The following is a 19,894-nucleotide window of genomic DNA, read 5'->3' as shown; positions in this document are numbered from 1 at the left end:
CCTGAATTGAAATAACGTTTCACAGCAAAAGTACTAGACGTCTAGCCACTCGATTAGATAGATCGTCGTTGCCAAAGTCGCATTAATTCCTTCGTATTTTTCCGAATTTCAAAAAATCAAAATGAAGTGTCGAGTCGTTATCTAAACTGAACTATTTTTTTGCTGAATTTGAACAATCGCACTTATGAACCTCACTGGCCACATCAGAAGAAGTTTGCTTTTGCTCATCAAATGCTTGTGTGATGATTCATACTTGTCTGTCGAATAGATTGATCAAATATCTTTTTTTGAGGATGGTAGCAAGCTTCAGGCAGGAACCGTCTTCTTTTCCTCTTCCTGCAATTACAATAATTTGGAGGGTAATCGTTTGTTTTTGAATTGCCGATAACCTTGTTGAGACATCAATGAGGGATCAATGGAAAACTCATATATCAAGGACGTCAGCTATGCTATCATGTTAGTCCACAAAGAACACGAGGCACATATCCTCAGGTTTAAAACACTGATATAGCCGAAGATTGGATCATCAATGACAATGAGAAGACCAGCCGTAAACCTCGCTACATGTACTTCGGACTCGAATTGACAGGAATCGTCCAATTACGAATGATCATGGCAACGGTAACATCCTTCCCTTCGCCGTCCTCGCCTCGGAGCATCATTGTTCTGGAAAACTGAGATATTCGTCTGGGGAATCTATCTACCATTGCGATCGCATCAATCGACATTATTGTGTTCTAATCAGAGAAACGTCGGTAGTCAGGAAGTAGCCAATACTGCTTTTGTGCAATATGATCGGTAACTTCCCAAGCGCAGCTAAATCATGCTAAGACAAATATAAATCACTGCTCTTCAGCAATTATACTCATGGTCAACATCGATACTTAAACATCGAAGAAGGTTGCTGCGGCAATTTGCATGCAGCAGATGGCTTTCAGAAATGAAAAAGACCCCATTCTGAGTATACTGGGAAACCTCATTTGCACGATAGCCGATCATTACAAAACAGCACGAGCAAAATACAAAAGGTATCTTTATTATTTGGTTCAACGAAAGAGAAACATGACGTGTAACAGGGAAACATAGGAAAAAACATATACATATAGTTCCACTTGGAGTTGTCAACAAATAGACTTTTATCACTCCGAAGTAAATTGCATCTTTTGATGTTTGGTCAAGTGAATCAGAGGATGTAAAGAGAGTGTAGATTATTTAAGCCCTGTCTCCAATGTCGAGGGAAGGGGCTATGCCTTTTGATGGCAGGAACGGACATCTTTTTGAACGGTGAAGATGCTTAGTGATGATAGGCGGATTGGCACTCGTTATCTCACTAATTTCACCACTGAGCCGGACCTACCTTGATTTCTGTAATCGTTTCCTGCACCGATTCAGTGTAAATGTTTACAAATTTTAATCATAATCCCGAATCGACACGAGATAATTCAAAAGACAGATTCAAAATTTAAGGTTCGTGCACTTAAGTAAATTCAAGTCTTTATATTAAGTAAATGTTGTAACATGTTGTAACATTTACCTCCTTGAATATATACAGGTAAACGTGTCAGTTAAAAGAATTATTGTATCCCTATCACCACACAGCTAAGCGTTCATTTGATCATCCGTGTGTATTCATTCATCACTGGGAGTTGCAAATCTGCGATTACGGCTAATTCGATGGGCAATATTGATGATAGTCCGGATGCGTGACCTCGCAAGCTATCATCATTACCATGGTCGATAGTCAGTGGTCTTTGTCACATTAAGGGGAACATTAATAAATTGGAAAGTCCACTCTAATCATGTTGATGGCGAGAGATCTGCAACACTTAACACTGAGGGGAGTGCCGAAAAGCATCACTGTCAAAGCGGACTCGAGGGAAATTCTCGCTAGTCTTTTTTAGTAGGGGCGACACTATGATAAACAAACTTTACTCCACGAACGAAAAATTATGTAGTCAATGTGTATGTACGTACTTAATCGACGACGAACTTGAAGAGTTCCCTGGTACCTTGAGCGACTAAGTATGAAAGCCGAATTACGAATTGGTGACTCATCAATCCTTCCTGCTACGTCGTTAGAGAGTCGGCGTGAACAGTCGAACTGGACTGACAATTTTCTGCCCCATTTGATGCCACGTGATGATAACACAAAACAGTTGCTTCCGGCAACATGAAGCGTATTTGACGCTTCCTCTGACGACTGATCGTAGAAAATTATCAAAATAATCAGATCTAGTGGTACACGCCCAAGTGATATTAGTCGCTTGAAGTGATTTTTGCAGCTTGTACTGGAACAATTTTCTATGTAATGGCAGTTATTAGAGTTTGATGCATCGATGTGATGTTGTTAACTAGTTATTGAGCGGCCTCGGTGAAAGCATTCTCGAAAGCATTCTCATCGGAGATTGAAACCGTTCTCGCCTCCGGTAAAGCATTCTCATCGGAGGTGAAAACTATTCTCGCCTCTTGTACAACTTTTAAGGAAACCTGGAGACGATTCATGGAGAAGGGACTCCGAGAGAAGGACCTTACATGGGAGTCAGCCAGGCGGAAAGCTGCTAACCGACTTGATTTGAGGACCCTAATAGAAGCCCCATGTGCTATATGACACTGAAGGTCCTTAGTCCATAAGTAAGTATGTACAATCCGGAGTCTATGTCAATAGGGGCAGCTGTTCTCACGATAGAGCTGCCACGCTGACATCATCACCAAAACATCCCTGTTCTTTGTTTCAGAGGATGCGTTCAAACTTGACCAGACTTTGATCAGAATGGCTCTATCAATAAATTTGGGAAATATAGACGTACCACTGACAGAGATCAGTGCGGATTGCCAGTCCTCTGATGTATCCTGAGTCAACTCGGGAATGATCGCTGTCAATATCATGTGGTGGACAAGAGCCAACAATATTTGAACAAACTAATTGGTGTATTATATTCAAAGAATTATTTTGGCATGAACAAAAACTGTATTTGTTTGCGGTGATGTTCAATATTTGATGATCAGAAGCAGCTGTTCCACTGTTTACTATTAGAGACCAATAAATCTGGTCTGAAAGCCATCCTCTCGTCAATTACCTAAAGCCGAATCGACAGAGCAGTTCAAGCATCGTAGATTATCGTAGATTTTACCCATTTTGCTCGGCGTCATGAAGATCGCTATTTTTCTCGTGTTAGTTGTCATGGTTGTGTTCTCAAATGCTGGTAGGTGGAACTTTTCAACACTCTTCATATCACCACCATTTTTCTTATTTGGTGTATTTCTTAGACTTTTTTTCGACTCGATAACAGATCTGAACCCAATTTTAGCACATCTCTATGGCAATATACATGTAGTATTAAGTATTGGTTTGCTTGTAAAATATAGAGCGACTTGTTTTGGCAGCAACGGATTCGAGATATGGTATTGCGATCAGGATATAATATGCATGTTCGCCAATATGTCAAATTTGATATTTTTCAGTAACGTACGATTTCGAACCAGAACATTGCAAAGAGCGAGCAATGTGTATGAGGGTTTGTGAGAACGGGTTTCAGAGGGCTAATGATGGATGCGTGAAATGCAATTGCAACGTAGATTTGTCCCGTAAGTTTCTCCTCATAAATCACCATGGGCGAGTTAAGGTGCATTTAATTCGGTTCATGATGTGTAGATATTTCAAAGCTTAAAACATCAGACGCCAGTACCCCGGAGATGAGGGTTTCTAGGTTAACTATATATGTAGTACAACTTACAGTTAGGATCACCATGGCGAATAAGTGGCTCCGTTTCCCGCGGACACTCCCGTTGTCCATGGAGATGACGATCTCATTTGCGCGGGAAAACCAACAGAGATCGGGGAAAGTTTTAAAAAGGTCACACAGCTGTGTCATATCTCCGTAATATTTTCAATCTTCTTGTGTTGTTCTTTGCTTCAGATTGTCCCAACGTGTCCTGTATGATGGCATGCCCCACTGGTGCCAAAGAGAAGGGACCTGATGGGTGCGAGGTTTGCAAATGCCGCGACTGACCCAGCATTTCGAGTTCGCGCCGCAAATTCGCTTTCGCTGTGCGCTAAAGAAATAAAGAAACCCGTACAATAATTTTTCGATTGTTATGATTTTTCAGTTTTATCGAAATGATGGTTTAATGGTCAAAGTTATACATTTAGTTTGTTAAAATTAACTGATGCAATCTACAACGCTAAGATACATTCGATTCAGTCTGGAACTCTAAATATGCATAAATCTATCCTTAATGGCTATTTACAATGAACTGTGTTCTACCAAACTAAGTATTACCGAGCCGAGACATCAATAAAAGGTCAAATTGACTCAAAAGAGGTCACCACTGTTACACTAATGACACTATACTGTGATGAATTAAGGTAAAAAGATATGAAGAATATTAAGATGGACTGAAATGATTAGTAGGAAACTACTGTAAATGGACAAATTGACAATTTACACTAGTTTCCTGACATTATTTTGTGTCATATTAGCGCCACTTTATTTTTGCTACTTGAGAAAATTCGGAAAAATACTTGACGATTTTCCATTGGCAGATTACCAATTTCTTTGTGTTTTCCAATAAAAAAATGCTTTTTCGCGATTTTTGTTTTCTCGAATCTACATGGTTACTCGCGAAATTCGTGAAAATAAGTGTTCAAGTGTACCGCTGTAACTACCAAAATTACCCGTAACCAGGAAAATGTGTCTTAAAAGCTGGAAAATTGTAAATTTTCTGTCCAAAGACAACGTGATTCACCTGCCATCAATGAAGGTCATTCGGCTCTCATCACAATACACCACGTGTTCCAACACTTCGGACTGCAGTGTAGTAGGAGACAGACCAGGTGTTTGTTTTGATTGCTTCGGTGCCATATGTACACAGAGATCTAAGATGCTGGTCGCTGGCAAATAGACCAAGCCTTCATGCTGCACTTATAGTCGTTCCATTTTCCTAATTGACCTTGACGGTTGCTCGTGGCGATGCACCTCTTGCCGGAAACGTTTTCGGGCTGCAGAACACCGTTGAAAGTGGCCCAGTTTGTGTAGGTGGGGGTGCTTCCATCTTTGATCCAGGTCCAGGTACCGACGGCGTCATTGGAGTTCAGCCCGACCCACATTCCGTGGCGAAGCTGTTTTCTGGAAGTAAACAGAATGGTGAAAACGAGTTCATGTGATTCGAAAAAGGGACACTCCTTTCCTAAAGCAATATTGACAGGATGTTCCATCGAAATACACCTATGTGATTGAATGGGTAATGGGTACTTACATGAAGGTGTCAAACAGAAAGGTTTGTACTTCCTGCGACTCAATGGTGGCAAGTTCTGCTCCGTTCAAGACATTCTGACAAAATAACTGCGCCTTGTTCCAGGTTTTGAGTCCCTTGGTAATCCTGTAGCACATGTCTCCAAAGCGCATGAATTGTCCAGAGCATGTGATGGCGGGGTTTGGGGTCGGCGCGGCGGCAGTTGTTGGAGCAGCTGTTGGGGCCTGCGTTGTTGGAGCAGCTGTTGGCGCCATCGTTGTTGTTGGAGCAGCAGTGGTTGTCACAAGAGCTGAAAAGCAACGACATTGCAATGTATTGGTTAGTTGAACCCGTTTACTGATCACCAATCATACCCGAATGAAACCAATCAAGAACACACAATGTTTGTGTGATAAAAGCTGATGTTAATCATTCGTCACTTGATATTTTTTTCACTATTCTAAAAATAATGCCAGTCTTCATAAAATCGAAGAACGACTCTCTCTTTAATGTTTTGCTATCTTGGAACTTGGTTGGTTATTTGGCGCCAGAGTACAGACGCGGCGAAAACGGCGAGAGAACGAGGAGATCTCCCTCTCAAAGTAAATGATTCCAATGTTACATACTTCCTGGTAGCTGACAGAGATGGTGAGCGAATCCGTTACAAACTGCATCGGCCCAATCACCGGGGGTCTGGGTGATGTCACTGATACTCATACAGTTGTAAGAGGTACTAATCTCGGGTAGCTGCACGCCATTGAAAATACCCCAGTTTGTGTAGGAATACGGAGTACCGTCAGTCCAAACCCAGGTCCCTTCTTGGGCCGTGTCACTGAGTCCAACCCAGAAGAAAGTGGGACTGGTGTCACTGGAAAGAATGTTGTTTATAATGTACAATCGCATATCTATTTCAATGAGTAGGAATACGGCATGCCGTCTGGTCCCTTCTTGGGCTCAGCTGTCTCGCGATCAGCCCAGATGAAGGTGGGACTGGTGTCACTGGAAAGAATGTTGTTTATAATGTACAATCGCATATCTAATCAATGAGTAGGAATACGGCATGCCGTCTGGTGCCTTCTTGGGCTCTGTCTCGCGATTAGGTCAAGTGGGACTGGGAAAAGAAGTATGATACTGGATATCGGCCATTTTACGTCTCTCTCGGATTATCCACATCAGTATTTTTATACAACGCTACCAATCTGGGCTTACATACTAAGTGCTGGCAGTGGGGAATGCTCCCTCAAACAAAGGATAAATGGAACAACTTACAAGAAGGTAGTCTTTATGAAGTCTTGCACTTGCTGGTTGGGTATGCTAGCAAGGTGCCCATCTGTGCCTTGATTAGTGCAGTGTGTTTCAGAATTTTGCCAGTTTTGCGTGTCGTCAGAGTATTTGTAACACTTATCAAGAAAGTTTGTCCATCCAGCAGGACATTCTGAAAAACCAGACGTGGTTCAATTTGAATATATAAGGCCATTAAACACCGTTTGTGGCTTTGGAAAACTCGCTTCTATCGCATAGCGATTGAAAGACGTAAAACTGAGATTCCATCTGACTCACAGGTGCTAAGCCAGGACAAGCACAGAACTCAGAATAAATGGAAACACTGGCCATTTAGCGAGACCTAAACGTAAGAGAATCTTCTTGGGGACGAAACTGATGTACGTACCCCCTGAACCAGAACAGTACCAACTACGGTCCACGACGATTCAAAGCGTTTGCGGCGGGCCACCCAGGAGGATGATTCGAACCGGCCCATTGACAGCCGAGGTTACAAGCTGCAAGGCCACTGATTCAAATTGGCGCCCATTCGTGGTGGCAAGCAACAGACGCTTCCAAAACAGTGGACAGTGTTCAGAACTAAATGAGGGTTTTTGTTGGGCGGCTTCTTTTTGTGATGGCGAGGACTGCTCCCACTGTGATAGATATCTCCAATGTTCTATTACATGTTCCATTTACATTGCTACTGGTACTTACCGTAGACGTTCGTCTGAGCACTGGCACTGATGAACTGAAATGGAAAATGATAACTAAGCACACGCTGACATGACATGAGAAAATCTTATAACCATATCATTTAACGTTCTGTTATATCGTTGGCCATTCAGTCGCCTTAGGGATGTTATGGGATGGTCCTGGACATACCTCTACACAGAGAAGTTCCTCCATGCATCCTTCGGTCAGGCCTAGTCTGTCACTGCTATTGTAAATTCTCTTGAAGTCCCTGATTACCGAAGTAAATAAGGTAACTTAATGAAAATGCCTCAAAGGGATCAGCCAAATTTTTGAGGGTTTGGGTGCCCTCCACCGAGAAGGGGCCAAGGGCCTTCATCACGGCTTTCTAAGTCAAGGCCTAAAATCTTAGCCATTCAAAAGAATCGGGGCTGGAAATGATTTAAAAAGTCAATATTGTCATGTAAAGCCAGGTCTGTGTACAGGATTAATCTCTGAAATACCTCTAGATCTCTGTGGTAGAAAGTATTTACGTCAAGAGAAAAGGGCTTCAGACAGGTTTCATTTAAAACGCGTTGTTTGCCTTTTGGGTATTTGTGAAGTATACTCGATGATACGATCGGGGAGAGGAAGTTACCGTGGGATTTGTGGCAAGGTTCTGCGGGTGGGGCCCTGTTTGCGGTGACGCTCATGTTAGTAAATATTAGGGGTGGGTCTTAGAAGGGGAATTGGAATCAGAACTCTCAGGCATAAAAGCCGACTTCATAGTATGAGGTCGGGGCTATAAACCAAGTCAACAGACGGCTATTTGCCAAGTTTAGCATTTAGCATTCATTACTCGTTTGTATTCAGGTCAGGACAAGTAGTAAGCACTCTATTGACGAGTCAGTGGAGAAATAATATAACGCCTATTCCTACAAATCTGCTAACGTGAAACATGCCGAATAAAACTGTTGCCTTTGGTCGCCTTCCAGCTCGTACTATTTCTCATGAACCCTCCCTCGCCTGGCTGAACCGCATATGCAGTGGGACGTTTGATATCAAATCGCGGCCCCGCAAACGCGCGACGGATTTAAATCGCAGCTTCCTGCTGCAATGTGCGACAAAAATATCTCTCGACTGCAGGTAAAACCGGTTATCGCTGGTTGGATATTCACTCGCAGGTCCACTGCGCCGGTTTAGAACGAGTACAACAGCTCAGCGAAGAAAGGCAAGGGCGGAAAGGGTTGCATGTGCGCGGCCACGCGCACTTAAACATAGCAGAAGAAAACTGCTTTTAATGCAGTTTAATGGAAGGTGTACCACCAAAGATGTCGTTAAATTGAAATATTTACTTCAGGACCACCCCTCCCCTTGCCATCACGGACCAAGAAATCTCGAAAATGATCGGGAATAGTTGCAAATCGAAAGGTGGTATTTTCTAAGAATGGCGACTGCGTAAGGCCAAGTAAGGGCGTGGTATAATTCAGTGCAGAAAAGAAAACATGATTTTACTTACCAATGCCGAAACGGCCGCGATGACTAGAAAGAATTTTGACATTTTGACTTCACAGCTATGTTGTATCATCCGAAAAGGCTAAGAAACTGAGAAAATGGCCAATTAAGGGAAAGAGTAACCCTTACTCCAGGAGGGATGTTTGTAAAGTAAGGACTTAAGGTAAAGAATGGGTGGGTCCATACAAAACGTGGATTAGCAGCCGAACAATTGGAACGAAGTTCTCACGTAATAATTCACGTAACATTGGATATAAGCTGGTGATTTTCAGTACTCACGTACATAAGAATTTCAAAATAAATCTTTATTCATGAAATTTACCGCCTAGTTTGACAACAATGTAAACTTTGAAAAAACACACGCCCAGTATATCCATATAGAGCAGGCCCTGCCATGGTACATGGGGTGGGTAGGCCCTATTATTTTAAAGGTTATGTGGCTATGGTGTTTTGACAGCGTTGTTATATGAGTTCAGCAATTTTGGGTGGATACGCTTTATACGGCTTAAACCCTTTCCGTTATAGGGAGGATACACCCGAAAAATGCATGATCTCAACGCAAAGGATCATTCTGGCATGTCTGGTTCGATTCTGCTTTTACTAGAGAGCGTGTGTGTGTGTTGGGGGGGGGGGGGGGGACTTCAACCCGGGATCTGCCAATGTCAGCTGAGGAGAAAAAATTAAAGTGACGAAGGAAAAACCATGTATTAAAGTTTATTCAATAAGTTATATATTCAATCTAAATATCCAAAGAACATGCAGTTCTAAACAATAATTTAACAATTTAAAAATAATCTATTGATACAAAATTTAAAAGTATCATTTCCTTTTAACAATGAATTCTACTGAAATTAGCAATTACAAATTAATTATGAAGAAAACGACTGTTTCTTGATGAACTGTAAGCGTAAATGTAAATAAGTGAACATAAATTTTGATTCCATATATGAATGCCACGTTAGTTCCCGAGACCTTAGGTGCCCTGTTTTTATGCTGGTGAAAGTAGGAGGTGGTATAATTCCCCGGGAGTTAAGATGTATGTACATGTGCTATAAGCATGCATGGGAAGGCCGAACAATAAAGGTCCCCACCTCGCCAAACAAAGACGGAATTTCAAAACCTAATTGTCCTGTAATCCTTACTATAAATGTAATTATATTCATTATGGGCTTAATCGGTCTCAAATATGGTTTGTTATCACTACACAGACGCTTTCTTCAAAGGGTCAGCGAATAACTTCCAAGTCACCCAATATGGCCCAATAGAAAGACACGCAAGGGCCGAACATGCTGAAGTTGCCTCATCGCCAAATCGTTATTTAGTCCAAACTATGATGATATTTTCAGCTAAGATCATTTTGGACTCAGGTTCATTTGAGCATCTTCTGATAACTGCTCCAATGAAAATACTTATTATGGTCAAGGCCCAAACAGTGTGGATCAACTTCACCTCCAGATTAGGTCCGATTCTGCCCGTTAGTGTACGACACCAAAACATGCAAAAAATGGCAACAAATAAAATGATGATACATGTATTTTTCTTGTGGACGGACAAGATGGAGAAGATCAGGAATATCGGACCTTGGCCATGGACAGCCTAACCTTGATGACTTCTGGAACAACATTCCAGTTGTAACAGAATCAACCATATGCCCCACATTAGAACCCATTACATCGCTGGTAAAACTACTGCAACGTTACATGTATGGACTGTTAGGTTTCTTTCAAGTGTCATGGACCAACATGATATTACGGTTCGAACAAAAACAGTGAAATCCTTCAAGTTGAGTGGAATGACTGATAGGCTTTACACGGGCAAGGCAACAGAAATGTGTTTTGTTCTTGCATACAATGTATTGTAAACTTGTATGTACAAGTCTACACTTGAAGACATTGCGAAGCAGTTGGCACTGTCTGGTCATGTATGAGTAAAAAGGACCGCCTACAATACCCTTCACCCCGAAAATGACATAAACAAGCCAAGTTGATCAGTACGAATGTTTCCAAAGGTCGGCAGCGCGCCATTTGGTGGATTTATCATTTCAGAAAACAGAACACAATCCGATCCAATCTTGCTTTGATCGCGAGGGTATTTGGCGGTCATGTAGGTCCTAATGTTGCTACCAACCCCCCAATAGGAGGACTCGCTTCATTTGCCTCTTAAACCGGAAGAAACCAAATTTACGTAAGTACCTCGCAGTACACGGTGCAAGTATCAATTAGCAACCGTTACCAATGTCGAGGCTAGGAGAGAGTATTGATGCCTGCCACTTTGACCTGAGGACTGGTCTATAACCAAACTGGTCCCCGGTCCGTATACACTTACATCTCCATCGGACGAACAGCAGAATAAGGAAGATTATTACGAATATAGCGATGGCGATTATTACGTAAATCAGTATAAGGTTGTTGTGAGGCGAATCGTGATTTCCTGCAAAAAAATAATGCAAACTTTGATAACGAATGTCGAAATAGTAGACTCATTGGGCCAAATTCATAAACGGCGTTTAAGGGTTAGACGTGTGTAACTTCTCCCTAATCAGTTTCAGGGCCTATTCATATTCTGTGAAGATTTACATGAAGGACCTGAATCTGTCTATTCAGTAGTTAAACGCTGTTTTAAGCTAAACGCCCTTTATGAATTTGTACTCATCATTTTCAAAACTGGACGCCATTTTGGTTTATACTAATAGTGCCAGTTAGAAACAGTAAGACGCCGTCCAAGTATAGGAAGTCATTTTCTTCTCCCGCCTTTGCGAAAACTAGGTGTAGTCCGAACACGCCTTTGCTAAAAGCCTAATTCCATTCATAGTCATTGTCTAAAAATAGTCCCAGGCCTGGCGAGCTTTAGCATATTTTTATTCCGGCTGTTGATTGTCAAAAATGTGCAGCGTAAGTGAGGCAAACACAGTATGTAAACACAAGCTAGCAATCGTCGATCTCGTTTGTTGCATTATCCTATACACGCAGCTCAGCAAGCGGACAGAGTGCCCAAAGTTATTGGCAATCAACCACGTTTACCCCTAGTCGGAAATCGCTACATGGCATTTAAGTTCATCTTTACCATACCATATTTTTCTGCGACCCTAGAAACAATGTTTATCATTCACGCTCAAGCATTTTCGCCAACAGGGGCGGGGGGGGGGGTTGAATGCGCACCCCACCCCCGACCCCTAGCAAAAAAGCAACTGAACGTTATCCCATTGAAATAGGCTCCGATTCGCTGTACACCTTTTGTATTGAAGTGGGATGGCCCAGACCGGCCTAACTAAACATAGGCTCACCTTGGATAAACACATGGTTCTTGCCTCGCCCAATCCCATTCGATGTTGTAATCTTAAGCTCATCTGCCATCTCTATTTGGCCCCATCTGGCGGAAAAAGTGCTAACTACCTTGGTCAGACCCTCGTCTTGCCCAGTGCACTTCATCTCGTCAAGTGTTCCACCAAATGCACTGGTGTCTATCGGTTTTTTCTGAAAAGATTCCAAAATATCTTGGCAAAAACACTTCATAGATTATAAGTGTAAAACAGAATACGTTGTTCCTGGGACACTCTATCTAAGACATTTAAAACTTTATACACCTGAACTAGCCATTGGCAGCCATGCCTGGCAAGAGAGTAACAAGAAGGCGACATGTATGGAAAAGGACAACTTAGGCGTGGTATTTCGGTGGTCTGATCGATACTGTGCATACTCTCCACCATACGGCACCAGATGTAACGAGATCTACGTGTTACTATGACTTTTGCTAGTCTTTCGAAGTTGTTATGGACATGGCTTGTGAATATCTAGTATAGGCCGACAAATACATTCCGTCCTCGTAAAGAATTTCTTGCAGTTGAATGATTTTTCACGGACTGATCCTGTTTGAAGAAATCACCTTTTGCCGGAAGCCATTTTTGTAAGAAAAACCAAATTCGTGCTCACTGATGTAATTTGAAAGCATCTTACCCCTGAGTCTTCATGACTGTCCGTCAGAGGATCGTATAACCCTGGTATATACCATGATATCGTGGGTACAGGGGTAGCGCAGCCGGATGTCGCCGTGAAGAGGAGTGTGTCGTACTTGGACAGTCTCTCCAAGCTGCAGTTTTTGTTGGTGTTTTTGATGAGACAGTCTGCAGTGACGTTTCGTACACGGACTAGGTTGGAAATGAAGACATGTTTAAGATATTGGCACAGTCGGAACATCTCGTGATGGTCATGATGGCTGCTCGCGATCGACTTCGGAGTCTATCACACGAGAAAATTCCCCGATGTCGAGATCGAAAAATTGGATGGCGTGATCGCAATTACATGTAACAAAACTATTGACCGAGTGGCTGCATCATTTTCCGCAATCGTTTGAGTTTGAAGAACGGTTGGCATCACTCATTACATCATCGTCATATCGCCACGAGCTTTTATTAGCAACGAGATGATCGAGCTGCTGCACTAGGCGCAAAAAGTACCAACTCCCTATTTGGTGTCAGCGTATGAATGTACGACCCACCTTGCATGTTGAGCTCAACAAACTTCTTCGTATCATCACAGTGGCAAATATACTTTCCTCTATCCGTCCATTGACCTTTAAATTTCAGCTGAAACGCGTGCAAATTGTCAGCATTACTGCAATAGATTTTGAATTTGTCCGCCACAGATTCGCATTTCTCGGTAATGATGAAGCCCTCTGGCGTTCTCCAGTGAATTCGGTCCGAGGTCTGATTCTTCACTTTGCATGTCAAGGTGATATCCTCACCGGCGATGGCGTCAACTGTTGCGTCGGTGTAGACGTCGCATTGGTCCGAGTCTGAAAATGGGACAGCAGACTTGCATACCATTAATCTCAATGTTCAAATGGAATGGAATGCAAAGGCGATGCAGCTCTTTATCAAACAACTCACCATTGAAGAACAGATTGATCATCATCATCATCATCCAAACGAAATAAAGTTTGTGGAATCCCATCCTTGCTGCCTCACACGGACCCTAGTGGCACTTCCCGCAGCCCAGTCCTTACCATAGACCTTGGGATATATGCAACAGTCTAGCTTTACTTCATCAGAGAATACAGGCCTACAGTCTGTCTGAGTGATAGAGCATGACCTCTGGTGATCTGTCATAATAATTATTTGGTCAACCCAGGGAAGGAAAAGCTTTTGAAATTGGAGAAAATTGTAAAGGCTTCATGCATGGGAAAGCTACCGTAACGGCCAAACGATCGAAGTTTTCTTCTATCGTTATTCAAATATTCGTCAAAAGTCTAATTTATACTTCTTGTTCCTTAAATGCTAGGCCTAAGGTGGCCCATTTTGGCCTCGAAGACTGTAGAGTCTACATCAAGAAACTATCTATTGAATGTATGGATCGTTTCTGGATTCGCATAGAGCTTCCGCGCTGTTTGATTCGAATTGGAGGGACGAGGTACCATGGTCTATTGACCTTCACTGTGACCTTCACCTTCAGCTTAGGAAGTTAGGGAAAACAACAAACAACTCCGTGTATTTATTTTCTTTTTATTTTGTTCATTGGTCTATTTTAATATTCTGCAACTACAAGCAATTTACAAAATGAGCTGGACTAAAAGAGCATGAACTAAAAGTTTTTTTAAAATTTTTGTTGACCTATTATATCATGAATAGGCCATTGGCCAACCTGAAGGTCGAACGGTGGACATATCAGCGGCAGTTCGCCAGTCAACGCAATGTTATTCCCAAAAAACGAAATTGTCGAGCTGTATTTTGAAATATATCTCTCTGTAAAAGGCGGTAATGATATAAGACGGGTTGAGCGATGTGTAGGCTACGTCTGCAAGTGTTTTAGCGTGGCTTTACACGTATGCCATTCTCTGCTTTTTCTTCTTAGCTCTGACTACAAGGAAGATAATGAGTCCAATGATAATTAGGAAGAGAAGAACTCCAAGAATGGCACCTATCACCACCCCGGCCGTGTCTTCTTTTTCTGGCGGCTCTGCAATAGAAGAGTGAAATACGCTACAAAAACCGCTGTTTCATAATTCGGAAGTTGTAGTAGGGAAATGGTTGAAGTTCTCCCAACTGGCGTGCATGTTTAGAGACGATTTCTTATACAAACGGTTCGGTAAATTGGGTCGAACTGAAAATATTTTTAAACGGCAAATCACTTACTATGTATGGGCAGATCGAAATACAATCCTCCTACTTCATTAGCTGCTGCCACGTTGACCTTGGAAGGCTTCCCAAGGTCGGCCCATGTGCCCTCAAATGTGTTGGTGCCAGACCTCTGTCCGGCTAGAGCACCCGTGCACGATTCATTTTTGAACACACCGCCATATTTTGAAGTGGAGATTGGGATGCCCTAAAGAAACAGTAAAAAAATAATACGTAAGTGATTGATGTTTAAGATTGATGCTATCGCCGCCATCTTGAATTTCTCCTCATTTTGAACGCAAACTCCAAGATGGCTTTGTGTCCAACGATCTTTTGTCAGTGAAATGAATGCGAAAGAATTCACAGTTCCTGAGACGAAATGAAAGAAATGTCATTCACGTTAAAGGAAAGTTAGGCCAACAGTTTTATTGTCCTATCCATTGTTTATTGATTATTCAGAGAGGCTTATTCCTTAGATTACCTTTTCAGTATAAAATCAAATCTTACCAATTCGTCTGTCCACGTTATCGTAGCTGATGGGTAGGAGCAGCCGACCGCTGCCTTAAACTGTAAAACATCTGAACCTTTACGACTGGTGTCGATGCATACTTCCCCTGTCGCCTTCACTGTGCAGGATGCACTCAATGTGGGGGGAGGAACTGAAAAGGTTTTGAATATAACCGTTCAAGATTAAAGAGATAGGCCAGAATTAGATGATACATTTTCGGGCGTAGAACTTATTCGTATTCATATTAAATGTACCCTGTTGTCGCTATACCACAGCTACCACGTGTCTTGCATGATGCTACAGGCGCTCATGCATGATCTCGTCGCGACTGCTCCGGTATTACAGTACATGCTGATGTTTTTCAAGTAATTTTGCTGTAGCATTGTCGTACCTTTGACGGTCAGTCGAGTGGACATACTAAACCCAGACGATTCACACTTGCAGGTGTACGTCCCTCTGTCACTCCACCTCGCCGTGAACGCCAGCTTGTATTTGGTGGGGGCGTTGGCGGGCTCGCACGTGACAGAATATCTTGAATTTGAAGCCACGCAGTTTGAAGATACTACTTTGCCATTCGGGTCGATCCACTTAATTATGTCGGCAGGTTGTTGAGTCACTTCGCAGATGAGTTCAACGCTTTCGTTCGCTGTCTTAGTGTAGAAGTGGTCGGTGATAGGGGCACACGGAGACGCAGCGGTACCTATAAAAGAATTGAGGAAATATCATGGGGGGTCGACAGGAATGTTGTAGACGGACATCCCCGCCACGATTGATCATCACAATACGACTGATTGACCGGAAAGGCGAATATGATGGTCCTACCTTCACGTACCACCGCCAACAAGACCGTGACCAACGTAATACCCAACGCCTTCATCCTTCAAACGCTGTAGGCTAATCGCAAATCCACTTTCGTAATCGAAGCACCATATCCATGAAAGGTCTGACTAAGAATCCTACACTTATATATTCTATGCATGTACTGTGATATTTGGCAATCCTTTGAACTTGAAGGGAAGTCCAAGAAGTACATAAACTTTATATGGAGGCCGACTGCTCATGTTTCAATTGCATTTCGCTCCTGGCAACCGGACGCCATACAAAGTCACCCAGGCGTGCCGACGACCTCACAATAATGACTGAAGCATGATTTGGGTCAAATATCATTTCAATGTAATGTGAACACTTTAAATATAAAAGCCTTTGTCATTGTGTTTATTCAAATATATACGTGTACATACACCATTGATGGCAGTGCAGGTATTCTTCAATAGTCTACAGAGGACATAGCAGAAAACCTTGCTTCAATTTATAATCTACCATGTGCCCGTTATAGTCTACTGGACAGTCCACAGAAGCGTAATGAATGCATAATGGAGGAGGTGAAGCCCTTGGTTAGATCACGCACGAAGTGTTTGGTCACCATGCATGCATATCTTAGAATTCATTGACTATGTCGCATATACGTGGATGTATAGCGAACTGGTCAACGGAATAGTAAAGACATGCTACAGAGGCAGGAGGCGTTCGTCAATTACGCGATCACGACTGAACAGAGAAACGAAAGTTTGATACCTGTTTAGGCTAGAAAAAATTGTCCTAGGGCAGACCTCCCCGAGGACCAAGGATAACTTGGATTTTGTGCCTATAAACTTTGATCTATCCCACCATACAATAGCACTTTTCAGGGGACACTTAAATCTTTTACATCAGCGAGACAAGGTCACAATCCTTCACCATCAATAGCAACACACCAACTTGACCGACATGTCGTCACAACCAGATTAACATCGAAGACAGTCGTTTTCCGTTCATGGACAGTACAGATACAATAATCACAACCAGGGTATTTCACCCCTGAAATTTGTCATCTGAGGACAAAGTAACAACTTGAATGAAGGGAAAGGCAAGCTCCTACTTCACTAGAAACAAGCAAAGATATGTTTCATATTTTAAAAACAAACAATTTATTCAAGATATGCAGACTACATTGTCTAGGACTTGATCATTTTACAGACGCTAGTCTCCCATCATCAAAATCTGACGGTCAGAAGTCTTCTGAATTATCTAAGTCCTCCATTCTATCATATTCCTGACTTTATTCTCATGACAAAGGTAAACTTTCTGGTGTTGGCTTTAATAACGTGGGTAGCTGAGCAGGATTCTGAAATGAATGAATTTGAGAAAATTGAATGATCAACCTTATCAGGAAAATTACCAATAGGAAATTTCGTTTCTACGCAAATACTCTAGTACAGCCAAATCCCATGTCGTATTTTACTTACTAATTTTGTAGCTCTTGGTAAGAGTATATTTTCGTAAGGCCAGTAATGCATTCTGGTCTGCTGAGGAATGGCTAAGCCTTGGACACGATATAAACTGCCAAGGTCAGGCGACTGGATACGGTGAACCTGAAAAATACAAAAGATAAAACTATCAAAATGGACTCTTAACTAAAAATCCTCACATCAACTTGGCCTCATGAAACTAGTCCTTACAGTTAAATGAGAATTATGAAGGTCACTATTAAACTTACAGCAGAGACACTAAATCTTCCAATTAACGCCGTGGTGGAGATCATAGGTCCCTGACTGAGGTCTATGGTATCACCCATCTTGTAGACTGTCACGTTACTCCCACTCCTGGACTTGGCAGCAATCGCTGGGATCTGTGCAGACTTAAATCTGAAACAAAGAGAAATACTTTAGATTGATCGATTGATTGGTAAATTACGCAGAACATGGTGGCTTACTGGTTGTCATACCAGTAGATTTCAAAAAAAAGAAGAAGGGTAGCCAGCTCCTATAGACATATACCGGAGACAGCCTCTGTGACACCTACAATAGTATAGTTGTTACAAAGAGAGACCCATCCATTATATTTTAGTCATGAGCACACAGTATCCCTCTCACCTGTTATCCTCAAACATTTTAGCAGCAACACTGGCATCGACTTCCAATCTTTCAAATTTCGAATCAGAGAACATCAGCCTGTAACCGATGCCTCCAAGACAACGCAGCTCAGTTGGTGTTGGAGTCCAGTTGTCCATCTTGAGGTCAGCATCATACACGAAACTCCCACTTCGCACTGAATTTGAAACAAATTAAATATCAGTTTGTTCGCCCTTACAATTGGTAACAAAATATCACTTTGTTACTTCAGCAAGCTGACAGAATACTAAGCACTATTGTTCACTTGAGTAGCAATAGCTAATTTTTCAACAAAAGTCAGTGTCCGGAAAAGAGGGTGTACTACTAACAGGGGTCCCAGCTGAAAGAGGTTCCACTTCCCAAAACCTGATATTCTGTGTTGACTTACCATTTGGTGGTGGAAAGCTGCACAACTCCACATAATAGTCGTCCTTAAAAGCTGTCTCCAAGATGTGACCAAGGATGAAGGAGCACGAACGCCAGAAAGCCTGATTGACATGGAATGGATCCTCGTCCTTGAAATGGAGGAACTCTAGCTCACAATCTTCTGTAAGGGGGCGGTGCATATCCCATGGTTCACCGTTCACTAGAGCCAACGCTGAACGTTTCGTCATGAGCTCCTGAATATCTGCAACCCAAAATGTGCACTGTGACTTTGTCTAGTTATATCCCAAAACTGACCAAATTCAACCCACAAGCATTCAGCAATAACATAGAAATGAAGACACCTCACTGAACTACTCTCAGTCTGGCACTAGTTCCGTCCAATTTATTAATATAGGTACCTGTATTCACTTGATGACTCAATTTATAGTAAATGGTTTCACTTGACCTTGAGGCTGACTTTCACTTACGCATTGAACAGTTGAAAGGGGTTGACAAGCCTTTATTCATGATGAGTGTACAGCTGTCTGGCTGGCCCTTGTATGACACTTCAAACTTCTCAATGCGTCGAATCAGGTTGAACTGACGTTCTCTTTCTTTTAGAAAGAGCTCACATCTTTTCTGTCTCACTTCATTATTCGTCAACTTTTTGGTCTCAGAACAAAGACAACCTGCAATATTTATTATCAAAATGCAAAAGTTCTTCCACTTGTTTAGGACTGGCTCTCGCATCTCATCTTAATTTCATGAAATGTAGTGCAAGACGACTAAGTGACAGTGCTAAATACCACCACAGGCGCCACAGGCACATGCAGCCTGTAAACCAGCATACAATGTTTTCACCAGGCAACAGAAAACTAGTCTGGCCTATCAATGGTAAAGCGTTCAACCAAAGGGCATATGTTGAAATTCAAGTAGAAGTAAGTTTCGTAAGATATCAATCAAAATTGAATGTAATCCTTTTTTGAACCACACTGTAGTCTGTATCAGTGTATGTATTTTACATACAAAAATGTACAGCGACATAGGACACCTTTTCGAAGGTCTAAAAAACAATAATCCCAACTAACAATGGCATGTGAACCTACGTCTCTGTGAGGTATATGTATGATGAGCTAATTTAAGTAACTTTGATGATCTCATCTTGCTGAATTGTGTGTAGAAAAGAGTAATTTTCTCAAAATTTCCCCATGCTCTGGAACGGAAAGGACCCGGCTGTTGGAGTTGTCGGTGGATGTAGAACACATAGTGAATTCCATATGAGCCGATTGGTTTTCTTTCATT

At 42.1% G+C, this 19,894-nt stretch overlaps 4 protein-coding genes and 1 long non-coding RNA gene across 5 annotated transcripts; 1 reads left to right on the top strand and 4 right to left on the bottom strand.

The window, feature by feature from the left end:
* Window positions 1-3,059: 3,059 nt before the first annotated feature.
* Window positions 3,060-4,082, top strand: LOC135502430 (uncharacterized). The gene is made up of 3 exons (XR_010449765.1): window positions 3,060-3,203; window positions 3,463-3,585; window positions 3,918-4,082. It is a non-coding gene; the product is annotated as an uncharacterized LOC135502430 (long non-coding RNA).
* A 20-nt stretch (window positions 4,083-4,102) lies between these two features.
* On the bottom strand, window positions 4,103-8,808 carry LOC135502429 (C-type mannose receptor 2-like). The gene is made up of 6 exons (XM_064795258.1): window positions 8,684-8,808; window positions 7,210-7,243; window positions 6,502-6,667; window positions 5,859-6,100; window positions 5,257-5,542; window positions 4,103-5,126 (listed from the first exon to the last, which is right to left on the bottom strand). The coding sequence occupies exons 1-6, from the start codon at window positions 8,750-8,752 to the stop codon at window positions 4,877-4,879; spliced, it is 1,047 nt and encodes a 348-aa protein (XP_064651328.1). The 5' UTR covers window positions 8,753-8,808; the 3' UTR covers window positions 4,103-4,876.
* Window positions 8,809-9,393: 585 nt separating this feature from the next.
* Window positions 9,394-13,754, bottom strand: LOC135502417 (uncharacterized). Its single transcript, XM_064795235.1, has 5 exons — window positions 13,565-13,754; window positions 13,174-13,470; window positions 12,633-12,823; window positions 11,963-12,152; window positions 9,394-11,109 (listed from the first exon to the last, which is right to left on the bottom strand). The coding sequence occupies exons 1-5, from the start codon at window positions 13,626-13,628 to the stop codon at window positions 10,898-10,900; spliced, it is 954 nt and encodes a 317-aa protein (XP_064651305.1). The 5' UTR covers window positions 13,629-13,754; the 3' UTR covers window positions 9,394-10,897.
* Window positions 13,755-14,170: 416 nt separating this feature from the next.
* On the bottom strand, window positions 14,171-16,366 carry LOC135502354 (uncharacterized). The gene is made up of 5 exons (XM_064795138.1): window positions 16,119-16,366; window positions 15,688-15,996; window positions 15,296-15,447; window positions 14,807-14,996; window positions 14,171-14,630 (listed from the first exon to the last, which is right to left on the bottom strand). The coding sequence occupies exons 1-5, from the start codon at window positions 16,171-16,173 to the stop codon at window positions 14,491-14,493; spliced, it is 846 nt and encodes a 281-aa protein (XP_064651208.1). The 5' UTR covers window positions 16,174-16,366; the 3' UTR covers window positions 14,171-14,490.
* Window positions 16,367-17,239: 873 nt separating this feature from the next.
* On the bottom strand, window positions 17,240-19,833 carry LOC135502410 (large ribosomal subunit protein mL39-like). Its single transcript, XM_064795224.1, has 7 exons — window positions 19,699-19,833; window positions 19,081-19,281; window positions 18,615-18,854; window positions 18,209-18,383; window positions 17,833-17,980; window positions 17,582-17,707; window positions 17,240-17,460 (listed from the first exon to the last, which is right to left on the bottom strand). The coding sequence occupies exons 1-7, from the start codon at window positions 19,751-19,753 to the stop codon at window positions 17,401-17,403; spliced, it is 1,005 nt and encodes a 334-aa protein (XP_064651294.1). The 5' UTR covers window positions 19,754-19,833; the 3' UTR covers window positions 17,240-17,400.
* Window positions 19,834-19,894: the final 61 nt, after the last annotated feature.

This window comes from Lineus longissimus, chromosome 18, assembly GCF_910592395.1.
Source record: "Lineus longissimus chromosome 18, tnLinLong1.2, whole genome shotgun sequence".
Lineage (NCBI taxonomy): Eukaryota > Metazoa > Nemertea > Pilidiophora > Heteronemertea > Lineidae > Lineus > Lineus longissimus.
This window is presented reverse-complemented; position numbering and strand designations above follow the sequence as displayed.

Excerpts from the sequence above, each read along its gene's own strand:
- LOC135502429 (XM_064795258.1), bottom strand. The coding sequence starts at position 8,752 with ATGATACAACATAGCTGTGAAGTCAAAATGTCAAAATTCTTTCTAGTC. Across the intron at positions 7,244-8,683 it reads TCGCGGCCGTTTCGGCATTG|TTCATCAGTGCCAGTGCTCA; the intron begins GTAAGTAAAATC and ends TTTCCATTTCAG. Across the intron at positions 5,127-5,256 it reads TTTCTGTTTGACACCTTCAT|AAAACAGCTTCGCCACGGAA; the intron begins GTAAGTACCCAT and ends GTTTACTTCCAG.
- LOC135502354 (XM_064795138.1), bottom strand. The coding sequence starts at position 16,173 with ATGAAGGCGTTGGGTATTACGTTGGTCACGGTCTTGTTGGCGGTGGTA. Across the intron at positions 15,997-16,118 it reads GTTGGCGGTGGTACGTGAAG|GTACCGCTGCGTCTCCGTGT; the intron begins GTAGGACCATCA and ends ATTCTTTTATAG. Across the intron at positions 15,448-15,687 it reads CACTCGACTGACCGTCAAAG|TTCCTCCCCCCACATTGAGT; the intron begins GTACGACAATGC and ends AAACCTTTTCAG.
- LOC135502410 (XM_064795224.1), bottom strand. The coding sequence starts at position 19,753 with ATGAGATCATCAAAGTTACTTAAATTAGCTCATCATACATATACCTCA. Across the intron at positions 19,282-19,698 it reads TACATATACCTCACAGAGAC|GTTGTCTTTGTTCTGAGACC; the intron begins GTAGGTTCACAT and ends TAAATATTGCAG. Across the intron at positions 18,855-19,080 it reads CCCTTTCAACTGTTCAATGC|ATATTCAGGAGCTCATGACG; the intron begins GTAAGTGAAAGT and ends TTTGGGTTGCAG.
- LOC135502417 (XM_064795235.1), bottom strand. The coding sequence starts at position 13,628 with ATGGGATTCCACAAACTTTATTTCGTTTGGATGATGATGATGATGATC. Across the intron at positions 13,471-13,564 it reads GATCAATCTGTTCTTCAATG|ACTCGGACCAATGCGACGTC; the intron begins GTGAGTTGTTTG and ends TCCCATTTTCAG. Across the intron at positions 11,110-11,962 it reads GAACCATGTGTTTATCCAAG|GAAATCACGATTCGCCTCAC; the intron begins GTGAGCCTATGT and ends ATTTTTTTGCAG.